The 19,868-nt window shown below is 41.8% G+C and overlaps 2 protein-coding genes across 7 annotated transcripts in view; one reads left to right on the top strand and one right to left on the bottom strand.

Moving 5' to 3' along the window:
- The window catches only part of CNN3 (calponin 3), a 29,660-nt gene extending 22,238 nt beyond the window's left edge, over window positions 1–7,422 (top strand). Inside the window, exons 2-7 of the mRNA XM_082688750.1 lie at window positions 1,279–1,400; window positions 1,573–1,639; window positions 2,412–2,549; window positions 2,898–3,014; window positions 4,864–5,010; window positions 6,300–7,422. Of these exons, the coding sequence (XP_082544876.1) occupies window positions 1,279–1,400; window positions 1,573–1,639; window positions 2,412–2,549; window positions 2,898–3,014; window positions 4,864–5,010; window positions 6,300–6,641 (933 nt within the window). The 3' untranslated portion in view covers window positions 6,642–7,422. The remainder of the gene's footprint in view (window positions 1–1,278; window positions 1,401–1,572; window positions 1,640–2,411; window positions 2,550–2,897; window positions 3,015–4,863; window positions 5,011–6,299) is intronic.
- Window positions 1–19,868, bottom strand: part of SLC44A3 (solute carrier family 44 member 3) — a 119,171-nt gene that overhangs the window by 15,146 nt on the left and 84,157 nt on the right. For 4 of the 6 annotated variants that reach the window (XR_014300069.1, XR_014300070.1, XR_014300071.1 and 1 more), the window contains exons 13-15: window positions 11,778–11,915; window positions 9,408–9,644; window positions 7,903–8,056 (exon numbers count right to left, since the gene is read on the bottom strand). Coding sequence is in view for 2 of the 6 variants with exons in the window: in XM_082688742.1 (XP_082544868.1) it covers window positions 7,955–8,056; window positions 9,408–9,644; window positions 11,778–11,915 (477 nt within the window). In the remaining 4 variants the exon portion in view is untranslated. Of the gene's footprint in view, window positions 1–7,883; window positions 8,057–9,407; window positions 9,645–11,777; window positions 11,916–19,868 lie in introns of those variants that run through there. The other 2 variants (XM_082688742.1, XM_082688741.1) reach the window with 1 other exon arrangement.

Here is a 19,868-nt window from a genome sequence, read left to right as displayed (position 1 = left end):
GAGGACTGCTCTGTCACTAACAGACACAGTGATGAGTGGAATCATCTGCCCTCTGCCGGGGGGGAGCAGAAAGCCTGCCCGCCCCTCTTGGTGGTGAGTGTGGTGAGGAGAGGGTTCCTCTCTGGAACTAGAACTTGAAGGCCCTCTCCATAACAAAAATGTCATCAGACTGTTCATTTCAGTAATAAAACCTAATCACATTTTATGGACACAGATGTTTCTGTGTTCATTCCCATTTCCATGGATGGAAATAGTCAGTTCCAAGCGTGTCATAGTCTCCATCCCCCTGGGGGTTGTCTCTGTCTTGGTGTCCTTTTCACCTGCATAATGAGAAGGAAAGTGACACCTAATCTCTTCTTTCCAGCTGTGGTCTTCTCCTTAATTGGCTGCCCAGCCTCTTTAGTATTCCTAGGACAAAGACTAGCTTGAGAGTTTGAGTGTGTGATTTTTAATAATATTTTGGGTAAATTTTATTTTTTTTAATTGAGGTTTCTGGTCTGAGTATGAAGAGATCTTTGAAAATCTCTGTGTAGTAGGTTTTAGCATGTATGATCGTGTAGCATCTGTGTTGCCAAGTTGCCTTTATCATAGAATTTTGTAAGTAAATGTTTGGATTTCAGGCACAGTGCTAGGTCTTCAGGCACATGTGACTTCTGGGCAGAGTCTGTAGGCTGGTAGACACTATGTAGAGCTCCAACGCTGCTCCCACAGGGACAGTAATTAGTGCGAGTCAGGCGTATGTGCATGTGTGTACATGCACAGTGTGCACTTGGCTAAACCGGGTATAGAAATCCTGGAACTTACAAGGAAGCAAAATTATGGGACTGAAGGGTCTTGGCAGTTAAGATACTGTGTAAAAATAGTTGCACGTGTCAGAATTCTACCGCCCTCTTTTGGGGCAGGGGGATGTGGTAATTAATGACTTAATCTTGAAAATTTAATATGGCTGGTATCCTTTTGTAATATGCTATTAATTCTTGTCGCTTCCTGTGTATCTTGGGTGGAAATCTGTCTTTTCTTAATCTGTCAGTCTCCTTCGCTTTCCCATTTTCTCTCCACGTACTAGTCACATTTTGAATAACCACCACCTCACCCCCGAATTTATTATGAGTTCCTGGAGCTGTAATAGTTGGTTCGATTAGCTAACGAACTCCAATGAGTATAATTTACTGTGTGTCACGGTCGTGGTCTTCATGGATAATAAAAGAGCACGTTGAAGTCAGTGGTTTTTGATGCCTTAGTGAAGATTCTTCCAAAGTGGGCTGGCTTGCCTTTCAGATCGCTTCCAAATACGACCACCAGGCGGAAGAAGATCTTCGAAGCTGGATAGAAGAGGTGACCGGCATGAGCATTGGCACCAACTTTCAGCTGGGCTTGAAAGACGGCATCATCCTCTGCGAGTGAGTTGTGGCCACTTCTGTTCTTCCGGGCCTTCCCGATCCAGGGTGTCCGACCTTGACCTTTCCCAAACGTTGGTCGTGATTCCTTTACTGATGGGTAAAGGAACCAGCTTTACCTGTCCGTCCTTGATTTTGTGTGAACAATAAATGTCCCCTCCGCTTTGCTTTTCAGGCTCATAAACAAGCTACAGCCAGGCTCAGTGAAGAAGGTTAATGAGTCTTCCTTAAACTGGCCCCAGGTAATAACCTCCAGTTGTTCTGTAGGCCGCGCAGACTTGATTTGTTTAAAAATGAACATTTTAGCAGAAATTTGTAAACATGGCTATATATTTTCTTTTTACCTTGTTTTCATAATGACTGAGAATTAGTTTTGTGCCGATTAGATGCTTAGCTTACAAGTTTTCTTATGTTTAGTCTGTCTGCTCTCAGGGAGGATTGAACACAGCTTCTATGGAGAAATACAGCCTAGACCGTAAGGACAAATGAGGGGAAAAGGCAAGGAGTTGAACATAACTGCTAATGGTTGACTGTTGAACAGCTGTCTTAAGCCGTCTTAGTTCGTGAATGTGTGTGATGAAGTAAAGCTGGATATTTTGAGTATGTGTTTTGAGATAATAAGGAAGACAGCATTTAATAACCACAGATTTATGTTTAAATTAAAACGAATTATTAATGTGAGTAATCATGTACTGTTTGACAGAATTTTAGCCCTGGATAGCTCTGACATAATCACAGTATCACAGTATCCTTAAAAACATTGGAAGGACGACCTTGCCTTCAAAGAACTGAAAAAAAAAATGACTGTATAAAAATATTAACCCACTATGAAATACTCTTCACGTTTTCCTTTTCCAGAGAAAGCTGTGCTTAGTATGTATCTGGCCAAGAAACCTTGCCATGTAGCTTTTGCCTGGCATCTCACAACTAGTCAGGAAGATTTAGAATTCTTAGATAACTTGAATGTCCGTATTTGGCTCCCAAAGTTATATGACTCTTTATATTCCTTTATAGTTGGAGAATATTGGCAACTTTATTAAAGCTATTCAGGCTTATGGCATGAAGCCTCATGACATATTTGAAGCAAATGATCTTTTTGAGAATGGAAACATGACCCAAGTTCAGACTACGCTGGTGGCCCTGGCAGGTCTGGTACGTATATGTCTTTAATGGCTGAATTTAAAAGTCCTACCATGTTGGTGATGAAGTGAGTCTTTTATCTCCTATGGGAATACAGACTCCTTCATAATGATTAGCTCTGTGGAAAGGCTGCTGACATCAGCTGCCTCATAAGAGAGCTTAATCAGAATACATTTTGGAGAGCTACATATATTACTGCATGGCTTTAAGTAGGTTTTTCACCGCTAGTTTGAGTATTTATTACCTAATGTAAGCCTTTATCTCTGGACGGTATTATTTCTTATTCCTTCTGTGAAAAAACCGTTGGCAGAATCTCCATTTTAGTCTTCCTTTTTAGTTAGTATGTGAATTTCTGTCTAGGCTAAAACAAAAGGATTCCATACAACCATTGACATTGGAGTCAAGTATGCCGAAAAACAAACAAGACGTTTTGATGAAGGAAAATTAAAAGCTGGCCAAAGTGTAATTGGTTTGCAGGTAAGTTATGTGTTTACTGCTTTCACTTCTTTAGTATCATTAATTCTTACTATGCGCAGAGGGTGTCTCTCATGAGTAAGGGAAGGATAAGGTACACCTTTATGTTGGTTTTGGGGATGGATATGTAGTTTATATAATTTATGTCCATTTATTTATTTATTTATTTATTTTTAAAGATTTTTTTATTTATTTATCGGGGTGGGGGGAGAGCGAGCACAGGCAGACAGAATGGCAGGCAGAGGCAGAGGGAGAAGAAGCAGGCTCCCTGCTGAGCAAGGAGCCCGATGTGGGACTCGATCCCAGGACGCTGGGATCATGACCTGAGCCGAAGGCAGCTGCTTAACCAACTGAGCCACCCAGGTGCCCCATTTATGTCCATTTAAAGCCCATGAGATAGTGATGATGGTTTTAGAAGAAACCTCTGGAAACCTCCGGCATGCCATCAGGCACGACAAGTGTTTCTCTAGGAAATGATTTTCTCCCCAATTACGTTGTCTTTATTTTTTAAGAAAGCATACTTTACAAATTCCTAAACATTATTGACCAAATGAGGCCATTTTACAAAGCCTTAAATGCCCAAGGCATTTATTTGCACGGTACAGTAGCCAAGCACTATTAGAAATATTTAGTTCAGGTTTGTGTTTTTTGTTTTTTTTTTTCAACCCCCCCTTAAAATCACCACTGCTCAATGTCTAATATGCTAAGGACTTTACTGTATCTGATACCTGCCCCTCTGTTGACTGAATCTATGTGAGGTGGATTTAATTTTGCACAGTACGAAATTGTATCTGGTTAAGAAACTGGAAACCTAAAATTCCAAACAGTAGTCATTTGGTTAAATTATAACAACAAAAGAAACTCTAGAGTAAGGTAACAATGATGGACAAGAATTCCAAGATGAAGGAAAACAAACCAGGTTATAAAATACTGCGGTCCGGGGCGCCTGGGTGGCTCAGTGGATTAAGCCGCTGCCTTCGGCTCAGGTCATGATCTCGGGGTCCTGGGATCGAGTCCCGCGTCGGGCTCTCTGCTCAGCAGGGAGCCTGCTTCCCTCTCTCTCTCTCTCTGGCTGCCTCTCTGTCTACTTGTGATTTCTCTCTGTCAAATAAATAAATCTTTAAAAAAAAAAAAAAAAAAAACTGCGGTCCGTGGGATCACAATTTTAAAGACGCACATGCATATATTTGTAGGCATGGCTTTTATATGCACGTGCTTGATACATACACATACAGAAGATAAAAAACCTAGAAGGAGATGCACAGAGGTTTACAGCTAATATCTGGGTGGTAGGATTGCAGTGGTTTTTTCCCCTCCCTTTTAAGGAAAAAGACCAACAGAAGTGTGTCCCCAGCCAGTAGAACTGGAGGTACCAGTCAGTCTTAAAGCCTGAACTTTATGTTCCTTATTCCTTCTGTGTGCCTCTTTCCCCACAAAGATGTTGGTGATTTTGAGAAAGAAGCCCTTGTTGACCTGCCAGAGAAGACACCTGGCATTCTGTAAACATCTGAAGTAGAGAAGCTTAGTGCCCAGCCTGAGAGTGAGTCTGTCTCTTTATATGGTTGAAGCAGGTGCCCCCTGACTTGCTTCTCTCTGCTGTAGACAGTAGAGAGGAGCAGAGGAAATTAATTATCCATAATTCTGCCCTCTAAAAACTTGATGGAAATTTCTTTTTAAAGTGAGCACCTTGAAATTTGCGAGAGCATAGAGATTTTGTATCTTGTTGGCCTCAGCACAAAAAGGGACCTGTCTGTCTTACCCCTTGATCTTTTTAGTAGAACAGAAAGTTTTGCTTATCACAGATGTTGTAGACTTCAGATAACCAGTGCTCATTTAATTTTTAACTTAAAAGATGGGAACCAACAAATGCGCCAGCCAGGCGGGTATGACAGCCTATGGGACCAGGCGGCATCTTTATGATCCCAAAATGCAAACCGATAAACCTTTTGACCAGACCACAATTAGTCTGCAGATGGGCACCAACAAAGGAGCCAGCCAGGTAAGCAGTGTCTTTTCATATTTGCCACAAAGAGTACAGAAGGTATTTAAATGAGCACTTACCTCATTTTTATTAACTAAGTTCAAAGGAGGGTGTTTTTGTATGGTGTATTTAGCGAGTATACTCCTTCAGGAAAGTAGGTTTTGCTGAGAAAGCAAAAGAATCAGAGGACCTTTTCTCCAGCAATACAAATATGGTGTGTGGCTCATGGCTTTTGTTGGCGGTTAGAACAGCCGGCTTTTCTACCTAACCAGAACAATAAAGATAAGTTTACTACGTATGAGTATGAGTTACTGCACTCATGGCTGGCTTTTGGAGACTGAAGTCCTTATGGGCTGGCTGGCAAGAGCTCCAGGTTTAAATAAGTTGCTCATTCTAATGCCTCGGACTTTTATTTTTATAGGATCCCTTAATTAACTGGGTAGGTACAATTATCTGGTGTTCTGAGAAGGATTCAGCCAGCATCCCTGTTAAATGTGTGACTGGAGTGGGTGGAACTGTAGCCTGGGGAGGAGGCCGGTATTCTTAAACCCTGTGAGATTCAAGTACGACCTTGTGCCAAACAGAGCAGCCGCCCCTCACATGGAGGTTCCCTTAACCACTGGGGAGCAGGCAGGCCTCCTGTCCAACAGGAGTGGAGAGAAGCTGTGGAAAAGCTTCTTCCTCAGGACCTCAAGATGAGATGTGTCGTGTTACCTTCCTGGAATGTGTCCTGCCCCGTGTGCCATTGTCTCTCAAAGCTGCCATTCAGGTCTGCTTTTTTACCAGTTAAGTCTGGAAGTGTCTGCTTGGCATAAATGGAGAAATGAGGTATGAGTTACTGCACTCATGGCTGGCTTTTGGAGACTGAAGTCCTTATGGGCTGGCTGGCATCATTTCTGCGGAATGTGTGAAGAGCTTCTCAAGTCGAGGGCCTGCAGAGTGTATGTGGTCCTAGTAGGTACTAGGACCTGTAGCTTTCCAGGCTGCCCACACTAGGCTATGTTTTTACATTCTTTACATACATCTAATCCTCTCCCACATCCAAAGTGGGTGGTATTTTCTCCATTTGTATACGAGAAATCTAAAACTAAAAGTCAGCTAGTTTGGCAAGGATCTGAACAGAAAGGCTGGTCTGACCTGAAAGCCAGTAAATACTGCTTCCTAGGAAGGATTGGGCGTCAGGATTACTCGATAAAGCTCGCTTACCGAGCTGTTCCCCATTCAGTGTGAATTTCGTAATTTATAGAATATTCACCAGAACAGACTTGAGCTGCGGTTTTCACTTTTCTCCTCTGTTCTAAAACCAGGCGGGGATGTTAGCACCCGGCACCAGAAGAGACATCTATGATCAGAAGCTAACATTACAACCGGTGGACAACTCGACAATTTCTCTACAGATGGGAACCAACAAAGTTGCTTCCCAGAAAGGAATGAGCGTGTATGGGCTTGGGCGGCAAGTATATGATCCCAAATACTGTGCCGCTCCCACAGAACCGGTCATTCACAACGGAAGCCAAGGAACAGGAACCAATGGGTCTGAAATTAGCGATAGTGATTATCAGGCAGAATACCCAGATGAATATCACGGAGAGTACCAAGATGACTACCCCAGAGAATACCAATACGGCGACCAAGGCATTGATTATTAGATTGATACAGGGAGCTCAGTATTTAGCCCATTTTTTTTATCCAGTGAGAACCAAGCTAGCCTTGAGTAATTTTTATCTTGTCTTCCTAAAACACTATTACGCTTATTGTACCTAAAAGAAATATTGCCTTACACACATTCCCTCTTCCTTTTTCTGCCTCTTCCCTAAATAGTTGCCTTTTAGTGCTGTAACAGTTCAATCCTACAGCAGAAGCAATAACTCGCATATGAAGTAAAAAGGAATACTGTGAAAGGGGAGTACGCTTGTACAGCCAATTCTCTTATCCGAGACCTATGCATTTTTACAATCTACTGAATAAACTGGGATTTTCAAACAATAGGAAGCTTTTTTTTTTTTTTTTTAAACAGTTTAGTGTTTGGTTTGGTTTCTACGTGGAGGACTAAACTCATACTTAGAGCTACATGTGGTCTTCGCCAACTAAATTTAAGACGCAGCATTTTAGAAATTTACATATCAATGTCTCTACAGTATTGTTTGCTAATTTTTAAATAAAGTCCTGATCCGTGTGCATTTGTGATCATACGTGTACTCATTCTCTTCCCTACGCTGACAAGATCTTTCCCGGCGGTGTTTCTAAAGGAGCGCGTCCAGCGTCGGCCCGCAGACGCTCAGGTCTGGGCGGTGCATCCGCTCTCCCTGTTTGTGCCAATGTTATCGATGTAGAGTTGCTCTGTGCTCTTCGACTGTATTTATTGCTGCATTTCTCAGCATAAACTTATCCCATTGTATTTTTTATAAATAAATATTTTTTTTGAACATTCATACGAGCCACAGGCTGATTATTTCCTGGCTGACTTCCAGGTAGGTGAAGGCAGATTTTAAAACGTCTTCTTTCCCCAGGTGCTGGTCTAAACTGCCCTGTCACTGCTCTACTGGATCCACACGACGACACACTCTGTGCCTGAGACCGAGGCTTAGCAAACGGAAAGGACCTGCCCGCCATACACGGTCAGTGACTGCCAAGGTCCAGACTCTTCTTTGACCACGATCTGACCCTTGCTTATTCCACGGAGACGCACATGCCTCCAGTTTATCCTAAGTCCAGCTTGGAACAGACTCGGCATCACGCTGAGGAACGCTTGTGGGGACTGGGTGGGAGTATTTTATATTCCTAAGTGAATAAATATTTGTAAGGAGCCACTGAATTAGGAACAGGCTCTACTTTTATGGTATTTTTTGGTGTTCTAATGGCTAAATAATAATGACGAAAATGAAAAAGAATAGGGTCCATCAGCCTTACCATTTATTCTGTGAATGGCTCTTAGAAGGGACAACTAACCAACAGGCACCTATCACACCACGGGCTGGAGTTCCGCTCCCTCCTCGTTCCTCGATGCGTGCTCAGCACCCTGTGCCCTCACCGCATTCACTCTGTTGATCCTTTTTACAAAACTCTGAAAAATGAAAGAATGAATGAGACCAGTGTTACGTTTCCTCACTTTTGGCAAACACTTGACCATATCATTTAGGGGAATTTCAGCCTTAAAAGTTTCCCCTGTTGAATTAAAATATTTTGGGGGATAGATGTCCAAGTGGATTTTTAATCAGTTAGCTTCCTGCCACCATCAGAAACCATTTCCTGGGGCGCCTGGGTGGCTCAGTGGGTTGAGCCGCTGCCTTCGGCTCAGGTCATAATCTCAGGGTCCTGGGATCGAGCCCCACATCGGGCTCTCTGCTCAGCAGGGATCCTGCTTCCTCCTCTCTCTCTCTGCCTGCCTCTCTGCCTACTTGTAATCTCTCTGTCAAGTAAATAAATAAAATCTTTAAAAGAAAAAAAAAAAAAGAAACCATTTCCTTAGGATACAGACAACTAAAGTGCCATTGTATTTTTAGGTCTTACATGGAGGCGGGTGAGAATACATTTAAGTTTAAAACCCGAGAAGTGCTTGTTAAACGTCAGGGCCTGGCTGACCCAAGGAGTGCTCTGGATGTTGCTTAAAAGCCAAAGGACTTTGGAGCACCGGCTGGCTCAGTTGGTGGAACACGCAACTCTTGATCTTGGGGTTGTGGGTTTGAGCCCCATGCTGTGTAGAGAGAATACTTAAAATCTCAAAAAAAGCAAAAGGGCTTTAACATCTTTTATGGCACCAGAGTGGAAGAAAATGACTAAAAACATCACTTGACCCAGATAACACTCGGGCTTCATTCAGTTATTTCATTCAGTTGTTAAAATATCCCTGTCTACACCTGATAAGACAAATAAGCAATGACTGTGTTGGAAACAGCCGCCTGCTCTTTCCAGATAGAAGCGGTGTGGGACTTGGTGGGACTTGACAGGGTGCGGCTTTTCCTGGGTGGGCCTCAGTTAACAAGGGGCCTGAGGACCACAGATCTGTGGATACGGGCACAGAGGGTGCCACGTGTGTCCCCTAAAACGCAAAGGGGTGGCATGATGCTTGAGGAGGTGAGAAAGCTTTGGAAAAAATTTCCAGGCCACCCAATAGGCCAGACCAAGCTTGTAGCACCAAAGGGACTTGGCCTGCTGTTTCCAGAAAGCCTGCCCAAGGCCATGTGGTCCATAGTCATCATTCAGCTTCACTTCTCTCCAGGGAGAAGGATTCAATAAGGCAAGTTGGTTCAGCCTCAGGAAACAATCCAAACCTCCAGAACTCCGGTGAGGCCACAGAGCCCTCTGGAAGAGAAAATGGGGCTAGCTAGGCATGAGCCCCCTTTATGTGCGAGTCTTCTACACTTTGGGAGATTTTGAGGATTGAGATGGCAACAGCAAGTGAAATGTTTGCTTACCAGAAACTCTTGGTCCATAAAGTAGGGTTTTTCTGACGATCCATCATTTGTTTCCAGGTCAACAGCAAAACACAGAAAGAGGGCATCCAGCACAGTTTCAAACACGGATAAAAAACTCTGGGCTACAAAGTAGGCAAAAAAAGCAACGAGCAGCAGAGGGATCGCCCACACCTGGAGTGCACGGTTGTAGTTAAATGCCATCAGTCCTCCAAAAACAGTGAAACATACCACCAAAACCTGTCCGAAGAACAGTTTGTGGAAAATCTTTATAAATCAGGTGGTTAGAATATTAGAGAAATGATTTTTGTCAGTTACGAGTGATAATTTCATATATATCTATATGTGTATGTTTGTGCCCTATTACAAAGAACAACTGTTAGAAAATGTGCTAACAGTGAAATTAAAAAAAGAGCCGTGATGATACCAAATGAAGGCCCAGCGGAGAGGGGGAGGAGAGTAGATGTCTTTACATTTCATCTGTGCCTAGTTGTTGTATTTATGTAGATGTAATGATACTTCAAAATTTTCAATTTTTTCACTTGATAGCCCCATAAGCGTCTTCCTTTAAAAACTTGGTAATAAGTGCCATTTTAAAATAATGGTGCAACAATTCATTGAGTGGATATCCTGTCGTTGAATACATGATTATTTTTACCATAGGGATTAAAGTGGAATTCCAGTGCTGGTGTTGGGGAGATAATAGGATTAATCCAGGCTTTTGCCTTATGTAATTATTTTCCAGGTCAGACTTACAGACCCATATGTACCCGATTCTTTAACAGATAAAATGGAGTCCATCTGGAATCCCCAGTGCCCTTGGATAGCCAAAAAGATGGACATGAATGTGTGAATGCTACTTCATCAAGAAATATAGGAAAGAGCATTATTGCCTAAAATAAAAGATAAGTCTTTTAGACAGACTTACAAACACTTAAAAAAGTTTTTGTGGAAGTGGTTATTAGATAACATATCACCTGCAATTTTACCAAACTAACAAACAATATTACCCATTTAAATACAACCACATAGATTATTTAGGCTGTTTTGAAGGGCATAATCAGTTTGTGCTTCTGGAGCTACCGTTGCATGAAAAATCTCTGGGGCTCAGCTGAGCCTTTACAATATATGTGCAATTAACATACACCTGTGAAATCCAAACATGTTATAACTTGTTACTGACAGTTAACTCTGACAGTAATGCACCAGGGACCTGTACCAAAGGGCACAGAGGCACAAAATGCTAAATGAGCCAGGAGTCCATACTGACCTTGGCCAGGTCACAGCTAGAGATCAGGATCTTGTTTGCTTTGGGGCACCACTGAAGGCCTCAGCATTCAAGTCCTTGGCACAGAGGCACAAAATGCTAAATGAGCCAGGAGTCCTTACTGACTTTGGCCAGGTCACAACCAGAGATCAGGATCTTGTTTGCTTTGAGGCACCACTGAAAGCCTCAGCATTCAAGTCCTTGAGGATGAATGGTTGGAAGAAACCAGCATGTCCAGCTTGGAATAGTGAAAATGTGGCAGGAAGGACACAAGGTCTGTGGTCAAGAATCTGAAGGGCAGGTAACAAGTGGAAGTGGGATCATGGAAATGGGTGTGTGGAATTAGGCCTGGTGGGTGACAGCCACATGGAAAGGGACACGCCGTGTGGCACAGTGTAAAGAACCTTCAACTTGAAGCATGGTCATAAGGGGCTATCATACCCCTTTCATCAAGATTTCAGTTACTCTTCTCTATAACCTAGAAAGGCCATGTATTGTTACCTTTTTTCAAATATAAAGACGGGTTTGGAGTTGCCAAAGACCCCAAGTTCAGGGCTTGTCCTTCACACCATGACATGCACTAAGATGCTCATTCACCACACTGCATACAAGACTACACACTATCTTTGAAAAATACTATTCAGATGGCAGTGGAGATACACCACTGGCTCCACCTAGGACATTGACAACCTTTCTATTTATGGACTTAATGCCCTTAAATAATACAGACTTTTTATTCGGCTCTAATACTATTTCCATTTATTTTATCACAACCCAGGGAATACATCCACTTTATGAGGCTAGTTGCATTTTCATTTTAGATCTGAAAAAATGGGACTCCAAATGTTAACAGAGAATTGGGCATAGCTAAGATTCAAATCCTGACTCTATGTATTGAGGGATCTCAAACAAGTTATTAAACCTTAGATTTCTCATTTGCAAAAAAAGGTGCCTCACAGGAGGAAGGATTAAATGACAGAATGAAGCCCAGAGCCACCAGAGAGCAAGCACTCAAGAAACATTCCTTCTCTTTCTGAACCTTGCTGTAGGGCTTAATGTTTAGATTCCAAGTTCTTTTATTTATTATTTTAGTGAAGACATCTCACCTTTCCTAGAAAAATGATGAAGTCTCCAAAGCACTGAACAGATGTTAAATGACTTGACTTCTTGGACAAGAGTTGGAGTGCACCTTGTGCTGATGTGCAAAAATCTGTTCCATTAATGGCAGTTGTGGTGTATGCATTCTGAAACAAAAGACAAAAGATGAGGATTCCTGCATTGTTTCAGAGATAATATAATGACAACAGACTTATTTGCAAAATAGAGAAAAATGGTTACTATACACCCACCATCTTTGCCTATAACAAATCATTTCATTTGCAAAGTCCCTTTCCTGATTATATACACATATATTTCCATCCAGGAAAGGGAAAAAATAAGTATTTCTGGTCGCTATGGTAGATGGGACATCTCACTACAAATACAAGGAAACAATGGGTAAAGTGTAAACTTTTTTTTTTTTTTTTTAATGCAGAATTTGGACGCCTAGGTGGCTCAGGGGGTTAAAGCTGCTTTCTGCTCAGGTCATGATCCCAGGGTCCTGGGATTGAGCCCCACATCCAGCTCTCTGCTGGGCAGGGAGCCTGCCTCCCCATCTCTCTGCCTGCCTCTGCCTACTTGTGATTCTGTCTGTCAAATTAAAAATAAATAAATAAATAAATAAATAATTTTTTAAAAATGCAGAGTTTGAGGACAGAGGAGGAAGTTTAGGGGCTTGAAACAAGCAGACCCTAGCAGTTAATGAGAGCCAAATCCACAGGCTCCACGGGCAGGAAATCAGAAAAATCCTTTAGAAGTAGGGACTGGGGACTTAACCCCTTAGGGTAAGAAACAATATTCAGGCTCTTTGGTAGGGAACTGAACTGCCAGCATAAATTCAGACTCAACCAACCAACCCAAGAAAGTGGTAGAGAAATACGGGATCTGCCTGGGGTCACTGAAGTTACTAGAGTCTGGGCAGGAGCAAAGCAAAACCACTTTCTCATAAGCCAGGGAATGGTGGAGTCCCACAGACAAACACCCCTGAAGAAAACAAAGTAATGCTCCTAGGGAAACTAGGACAAGGTGCACTCCAATGTCCCATGGAAAAGAACATCACAACAGATAAGAGATCTGTACCCTGAGAACAATCTGAAAGTATTCCAGAAAGTACGTTTAAATGCTAGGCTGCCTTATAGGTAGAGCATGCAACTCTTGATCTTGGGGTTGTGAGTTTAAGCCCCACGTTAGGTGTCAAGATTAAAAATCGTAAAAAAAAAAAAAAAAAAAAAAAATAGGGCACCTGGGTGGCTCAGTCGTTAAGCATCTGCCTTTGGCTCAGGTCATGACCCCAGGGTCCTGGGATCAAGCCCCGCATCAGGTTCCCTGCTCATTGGGAAGTCTGCTTGTCCCTCTCTCACTCCCCCTGCTTGTGTTCCCTCTCTTGCTGTCTCTATCAAATTAAGTAAAATTAAAAAAATAAATAAAAAATCTTAAAAAAATAGAAAAGATGCTAAGACAACAGAAAGAATAGTGTCCAAAGGAATGAACAGCTTGGTATGAAAAGAGAAGAGGCAGAGTCAAAAGCAAACCAAAAAGAAAGTATAGAAATGAAAAATATATACAACTTAAGTGGCACAGTGTCATTTTACACACCTGGATTTTTTCCTTTAAATAATAAGCATTTTTATGTTGCTCCACGGCATTTATAATTTTAATTTTTAATATGTATATACTGGGTGTGTGTGTGTAGCTGGGATATATCTAGACTTTCAAAATATTTTGCTATTATAAAAACTATGTAGGGATGCCTGCATGGCTCAGTTGGTTAAGCATCTGACCCTTGATTTTTGGCTCAGGACATGATCTCAGGGTTGTGAAATCCAGCCCTGTGAGGGGCTCTGCACTCAGCAGGGAGTCTGCTTGAGATTCTCGCCCTCTTCCACTACCCCTCCCCCAACTTGCACATACTCCCTAAAAGAAATAAATCTTAAAACACACACACACACAAAGGTATATATACACAATGGAATACTATGCAGCCATCAAAAGAAATGAAATCTTGCCATTTGCGACAACATGGATGGAACTAGAGCGTATCATGCTTAGCGAAATAAGTCAAGCGGAGAAAGACAACTATCATATGATCTCCCTGATATGAGGAAGTGGTGATGCAACATGGGGGCTTAAGTGGGTAGGAGAAGAATCAATGAAACAAGATGGGATTGGGAGGGAGACAAACCATAAGTGACTCTTAATCTCACAAAACAAACTGAGGGTTGCTGGGGGGAGGGGGTTTAGGAGAAGGGGGGTGGGGTTATGGACATTGGGGAGGGTATGTGCTTTGGTGAGTGCTGTGAAGTGTGTAAACCTGGCGATTCACAGACCTGTACCCCTGGGGATAAAAATATATGTTTATAAAAAATAAAAAATTAAAAAAAAACACACACACACAAAAAAAACCCAACAACTATGCAATGGACATCTTCATTTCTGGTTTTTGGATAATTTCTTAAGGATAAGTTTCCAGAAATGGGATCAATAAGTCAAAAAGGACAAGTGTATGCATTTGCAGGAAGATTTCTTGGATCATTTTTTCCCAAAATATCTTCTTCTTATGACTACATAATTTCAAAACCACCTATTTCTTGTATTTCCCTTTAAAGCCTTTAAAAATGCTATTTGTACTGCAGTTTGCAACACAGAATTTATAACTTCCCTGAGAAAATACACTGTAATATTACCCTCCTGGGTTTTGTCATTTCTTGTGGCCTAGGAGAAGGACAAGTATTTATCTCACAATATGCAAATGAATCTTTTCCTACGTCTACTCAAAAACATTGTAAGGAAACTAATTTGGAACCTATTACAATAACCCACCTCCCAGTGATGCAGGTCTTACTCAGAGTGCAGGTCTTACTCCTTATGACAGAGAAGATGGAGAATAAAGGGGTAGAACTAATTTGCCAAACTCCCTCTTCACCAGGGCCACCTAGAGAGCAAAGGTTTGGTTTTCAAAGACAAAGGCTGGGTATCCACCTCCCCTCACATGGTACTCTGCTTGCAGATGTCAGATGAATTTCCTGCAGAAATGCCTTAATGATATTCCATAAAGAACTTCTGGTTCATGATTTAGATAGAATGCATGTGAATTTTGCTTATAAAACCCCGAACTGGTTATTGCAGAAAGCTGACCCCAGTGTGGAGGCTTCATTCTTGAGTTAGGGATGTGAAAACTCATTTGCTCATTACTTAACTAAGCATCTTCAATCATTTAAGATTCTAAGAGCCCTGATGACCAGTTCATTATCCTTAAAATACATTTGTAGGGTGGATGGGTCAAGTACAGCGTCATCATTTTTTACAGACTGGAAACCAGGATCAAGGGCATTCTCCAGGTCCCTGGTAAATCATACAGACCCCTCCACCCCAACACACACACACCTTTAACTTTCTGGACATTACACTATCAATTTTCATTAGGACAAAATGCTTTTAAAAGCGTAGTGGTTAAGGTAGGCTCAGGCTCTGTCGCTGGATAGTCTCTGGGTTTAAATCCCAGTTCTACCACTATCTGGCTGTCAGTCTTGGGCAAATGATTTAACCTCTCTCTGACTTCAATTTCCTCATCTATAAAGTGAGTTATGACACCTACTGCAAGGGGGTGTTGGGAGGATTAAAGAACATCCTCCCTATAAAACAGTCAGCAAAGCGCCAGGCACACACTAAGCCTGTAGGCAAGGGGAGCTATTCTCATCCTGACATCAGCAAGGACAACCTCATTTACAGCTGGGAAACATAGGCCACTCTCTCGGCACTGAGGAGGTGTGGAAAGTACCCACTGTTTCTTTATCCCTAGGCTTTGATCCCTTGCGCTCACAGGGATCCAGGAAGGGCAGGACTTGCTTCCCAGACCACATTCCAGGGCCCAGTACCAGCCTTTCCCTGCAGCCACTCAAACCATATCCAGCACAGTGGCTTTCTCTGCATTCATGCTCTGTCCCCAGCCCACCACCCACTCCCCACCTTTAAACTGGTGTTCTTAGTGTACTTTCCAGTCTATACTGGAGAATACAGGTTTTGCAGGGCCTTCCTTTTCCTGCCGATCACCACCTTCTGGTCAATGGAATGCTACTGTTCATGAGCAATAAAAATAGATTTTGCTTCTTTGCTAAAATGATTAAAGGTTAAAATGGTAATTTCTTGCACATGTGTTGACTCCACAGATTTTTGGGGGCCTCTAACCATTTATCTTTTCTTTAATGTATCATGCCCACTGAAAGAGGGCATTAAAACCACTCTGACGGGGAAATTATAGATGCCTTCCTGCAGTTACTACACCACTAGTATTTTACCACAAGGTTCAACCCTGAGTGCAACAGAGAGACCTAGAATTAATGTTTGAATGAATAGCTGGAGGAGGGAAGCATCACTCAAGACACAGGATATGGATTGAGAATTTCTGCAGTTTCAGCATTAGCTAATTTATACTTCTTCTCAATAGAAGCTGCTTCCTTGTCAGGCAGCTGGAAGATGGATTACCTAAATGTTCAGCGTGGTAAGTCCTTGCTTGGAGCGCTAATATGCAGACCCTAACAATATGTGGAAAGGACTGGATATAATAAAGATTAGGTCGCATGTTTTGTTGCTTGTGAAAATTAATCAGGGGATCCTGAAGGCTAATACTTCAGCAAGAAAAGAGATAGTTTCTTCACCCTCTTAATTTACTACCAGACAACATTCAGTGCGCATGTTTCTTTAGAGCACCCAAACAAGTGGATATTTCTGTGTCTTGAATGGAAAACAAAGATTCCCAGCTTGGTGCAGGAAGGGCAAGATGGTGGAGAGGTAGGGACCCTATTTCAACAGGTCCCCTGAATTGAGCTAAATATCTACCAGAACACTCTGAACACCCATGAAATCAGACTGAGATGTAAGATTATACACTTTGGAATCTCTACAGGGGCGGAGGATCATCAGTGGATCCACCCTGCCTGGATTATGGCTGGTATTTTCAGCTACATATCCCCTCAACCACCTCTCACCAGAATGACTAGGAGGAGGAACCCCCAACAGAGTGAAAATTCAGACTGTGCCCTCTGCCACAGAACCATTAGATATGGATATAAGCAAGATGTCAGAAATAGAATTCAGGGTAACAGTTATGCAGACAATAGCTAGGTTGGAGAAAATCATTAGTGGCAACATAGAATCTCTAAGGGCAGAAGTGAGAGCTGATCTGGCAGAACTTAAAAATGCTATCAATGAGATCCAATCTAATTTAAATACTCTAACAGCTAGGATAAATGAGGCAGAAGATTGAATTAGTAATCTAGAATACAAATTGACAAAAAAGAAGGAGCAGGAGAGGCCTGGAACAAATAGCTTAGAAGCCATGAAAACAGAATCAGAGAAATAAATGACACCATGAAACATCCCAATGTCAGAATTATTGGTATCCCTGAGGGGGAGGAGAGAGAGAGGGGGGGAGAGAGAGAGAGGACTTGAGAAAATCTTAGCTGAGAATTTCCCTAATCTGGGGACTAGAACAAATGTTTGTGTCCTAGAGGCAGAGAGGACACCTCCCAAGATCAATGAGGGTAGAGAGAGACATACCAGCATGTAACTGAAATTTGCAAATCATTAAATAGAGAAAATGTCTTAGGGAGAGCTAGGAGGAAGAGATTCCTTACGTACAGAGGGAGGAACATCAAAATAACAGCAGGCCTGTCCACAGAAACCTGGCAAGCCAGAAAGGGCTGGCAAGACATACTCAGGCACTAAATGAGAAGAACATGCAGCCACGAATACTTTATCAGGCAAGGCTGACATTCAGAATGGATGGTGAGATAAAGAGCTTCCAAGAATGGCAAGGTTTAAAAGAGTATGTGACCACCAAGCTGGCACTGTAAGAAATATTAAGGGGGGGTGTTCTATAAAAGAAGAAAGACCCCAAGAGTGATACAGTACAGAAATTTACAGAGACACTATAGAAACAAGGTCCTCACAGGCAAAATGATGACAATAAAACTGTATCTTTCAATAATTACTCTCAACATGAACAGCCTAAATGCTCCCATAAAAAGGCACAGCAGACTGGATAAAAAGGACCCATCGGGGCACCTGGGTGGCTCAGTGGGTTAAGGCTCTGCCTTCGGCTCAGGTCATGATCCCAGGATCCTGGGATCGAGCCCTACATCGTGTTCTCTGCTCAGCGGGGAGCCTCCTTCTCTGCCTATTTGTGATCTCTGTCAGAAAAATAAATAAAATCTTAAAAAAAAAAGGACCCATCCATAAGCTGTCTACAAGTGATACATTTTTTTTAAAGATTATTTATTTATTTGACAGACAGAGATCACAAGTAGGCAGAGAGACAGGCAGAGAGAGAGGAAGGAAAGCAGGATCCCTGCTGAGTAGAGAGCCCGACCTGAGGCTTGATTCCAGGACCCTGGGATCATGACCTGAGCCAAAGGCAAAGATTTTAATCTACTGAGCCACCCAGGTGCCCCTACAAATGAGGCATCTTTAACCTAAAATTACATCTAGATTGAAAGTGAAGGGATGGAGAACCATCTTTCATGCCAACAGGCATCAAAGGAAAGCTGGGGGCAGTGATTCTCGTATCAGACCAATTAAATTTTAAGCTAAAGACTGTAGTCAGAGATACAGAAGGACACTACGCCATTCTTAAAGGGTCTATCCAACAAGAAGATCTAACAATTGTAAATATTTATGCCCCCAACATGGGAGCAGCCAACTACAGAAACCAACTGTTAATAAAAATAAAGAGACATATTGATATGAATACGTTAATTGTAGGGGATCTTAACATGCCACTCTCAGCAACAGACAGATAATCTAAGCAGAAAATAAGCAAAGAAACAAAAGCTTTGAATGACACATTGGACCTGATGGCCATCACAGATACATATAGAACATTCCACCCTAAAACAACAGAATACTCATTCTTCTCAAGCACACATGAAACTTTCTCCAGAACAGACTACATACTGGGTCACAGATCAGGTCTCAACCAATACCAAAAGACTGAGATTATTCCCTGCATATTCTCAGACCACAGTGTTTTGAAACTGGAATTCAATCACAAGAAAAGGTTTGGAAGAAATTCAAACACTTGGAAGCTAAAGACCATCCTGCTTAAGAATGCTTGGATCAACCAGGAAATCAAAGAACTTAAACAATTCATGGAAACCAGTGAGAATGAAGACACATCAGTCCCAAACCTAAGGGATATAGCAAAGGTGGTCCTAAGGGGGAAATGCATAGCCATCCAAGCCTCACTAAAAAAAAAAAAAAGAAAAATCCTGAATATACAAACTCTCTTTATACCTTAAAGAACTGGAAAATCAACAGCAAATTAAGCCTACCCCATGCACAAGAAGGGAAATTAGATTAGAGCAGAGATCAATGAGTTAGAAACCAGAGATACAGCAGAACATATCAATGGAACTAGAAGCTGGTTCTTTAAAAGAATTAATAAGATCAATAAACCACTGGAAAGATTAATCCAAAATAAAAGAGAAAGGACCCAAATTAATAAAATTATGAATGAAAGGGGAGAAATCACAACTAACATCAAGGAAATAGAAACAATCACCAGAAATTATTATCAACAGTTATATGCCAATAAGTTAAACAACGCAGAAGAAATGGATGCATTCCTGGAAACCTATAAGACTGAAACCTTCCAAGACTGAATCAGGAAGAAACTGACAACCTGAATAGACCAATAACTAGTAATGAGATTGAAGCAATGATCAAAAACCTCCCAAAACACAAGAGCCCAGGACCTGATGGCTTCCCTGGGGTATTCTACCAACATTCAAAGAAGAAATAATACCCATTCTCCTGAAGCTGTTTCAAAAAAGCAGAAACAGAAGGAAAACTTCCAGGCTTTTTCTGTGAAGCCAGCATTACCTTGATCCCCAAACCAGGCAAAAACCCCATCAAAAAGGAGAATTTCAGACCAATATCTCTGATGAATAGGGATGCCAATATTCTCAAGATCCTAGTTAATAGGATCCAACAGTACATTAAAAAGATTATCCACCATGACCAAATGGGATTTATCCCTGCAATGCAAGGGTGGTTCAACATTTGCAAATCAATCAATGTGACAGAGCAAATCAATAAGAGAA

The sequence above is a fragment of the Mustela nivalis genome (genome assembly GCF_964662115.1).
Source record: "Mustela nivalis genome assembly, chromosome: 10".
Taxonomy (NCBI): Eukaryota; Metazoa; Chordata; class Mammalia; order Carnivora; family Mustelidae; genus Mustela; species Mustela nivalis.
The sequence above is the reverse complement of the archived record's forward strand: the minus strand, read 5'-3'. Positions and strand labels throughout refer to the sequence as shown.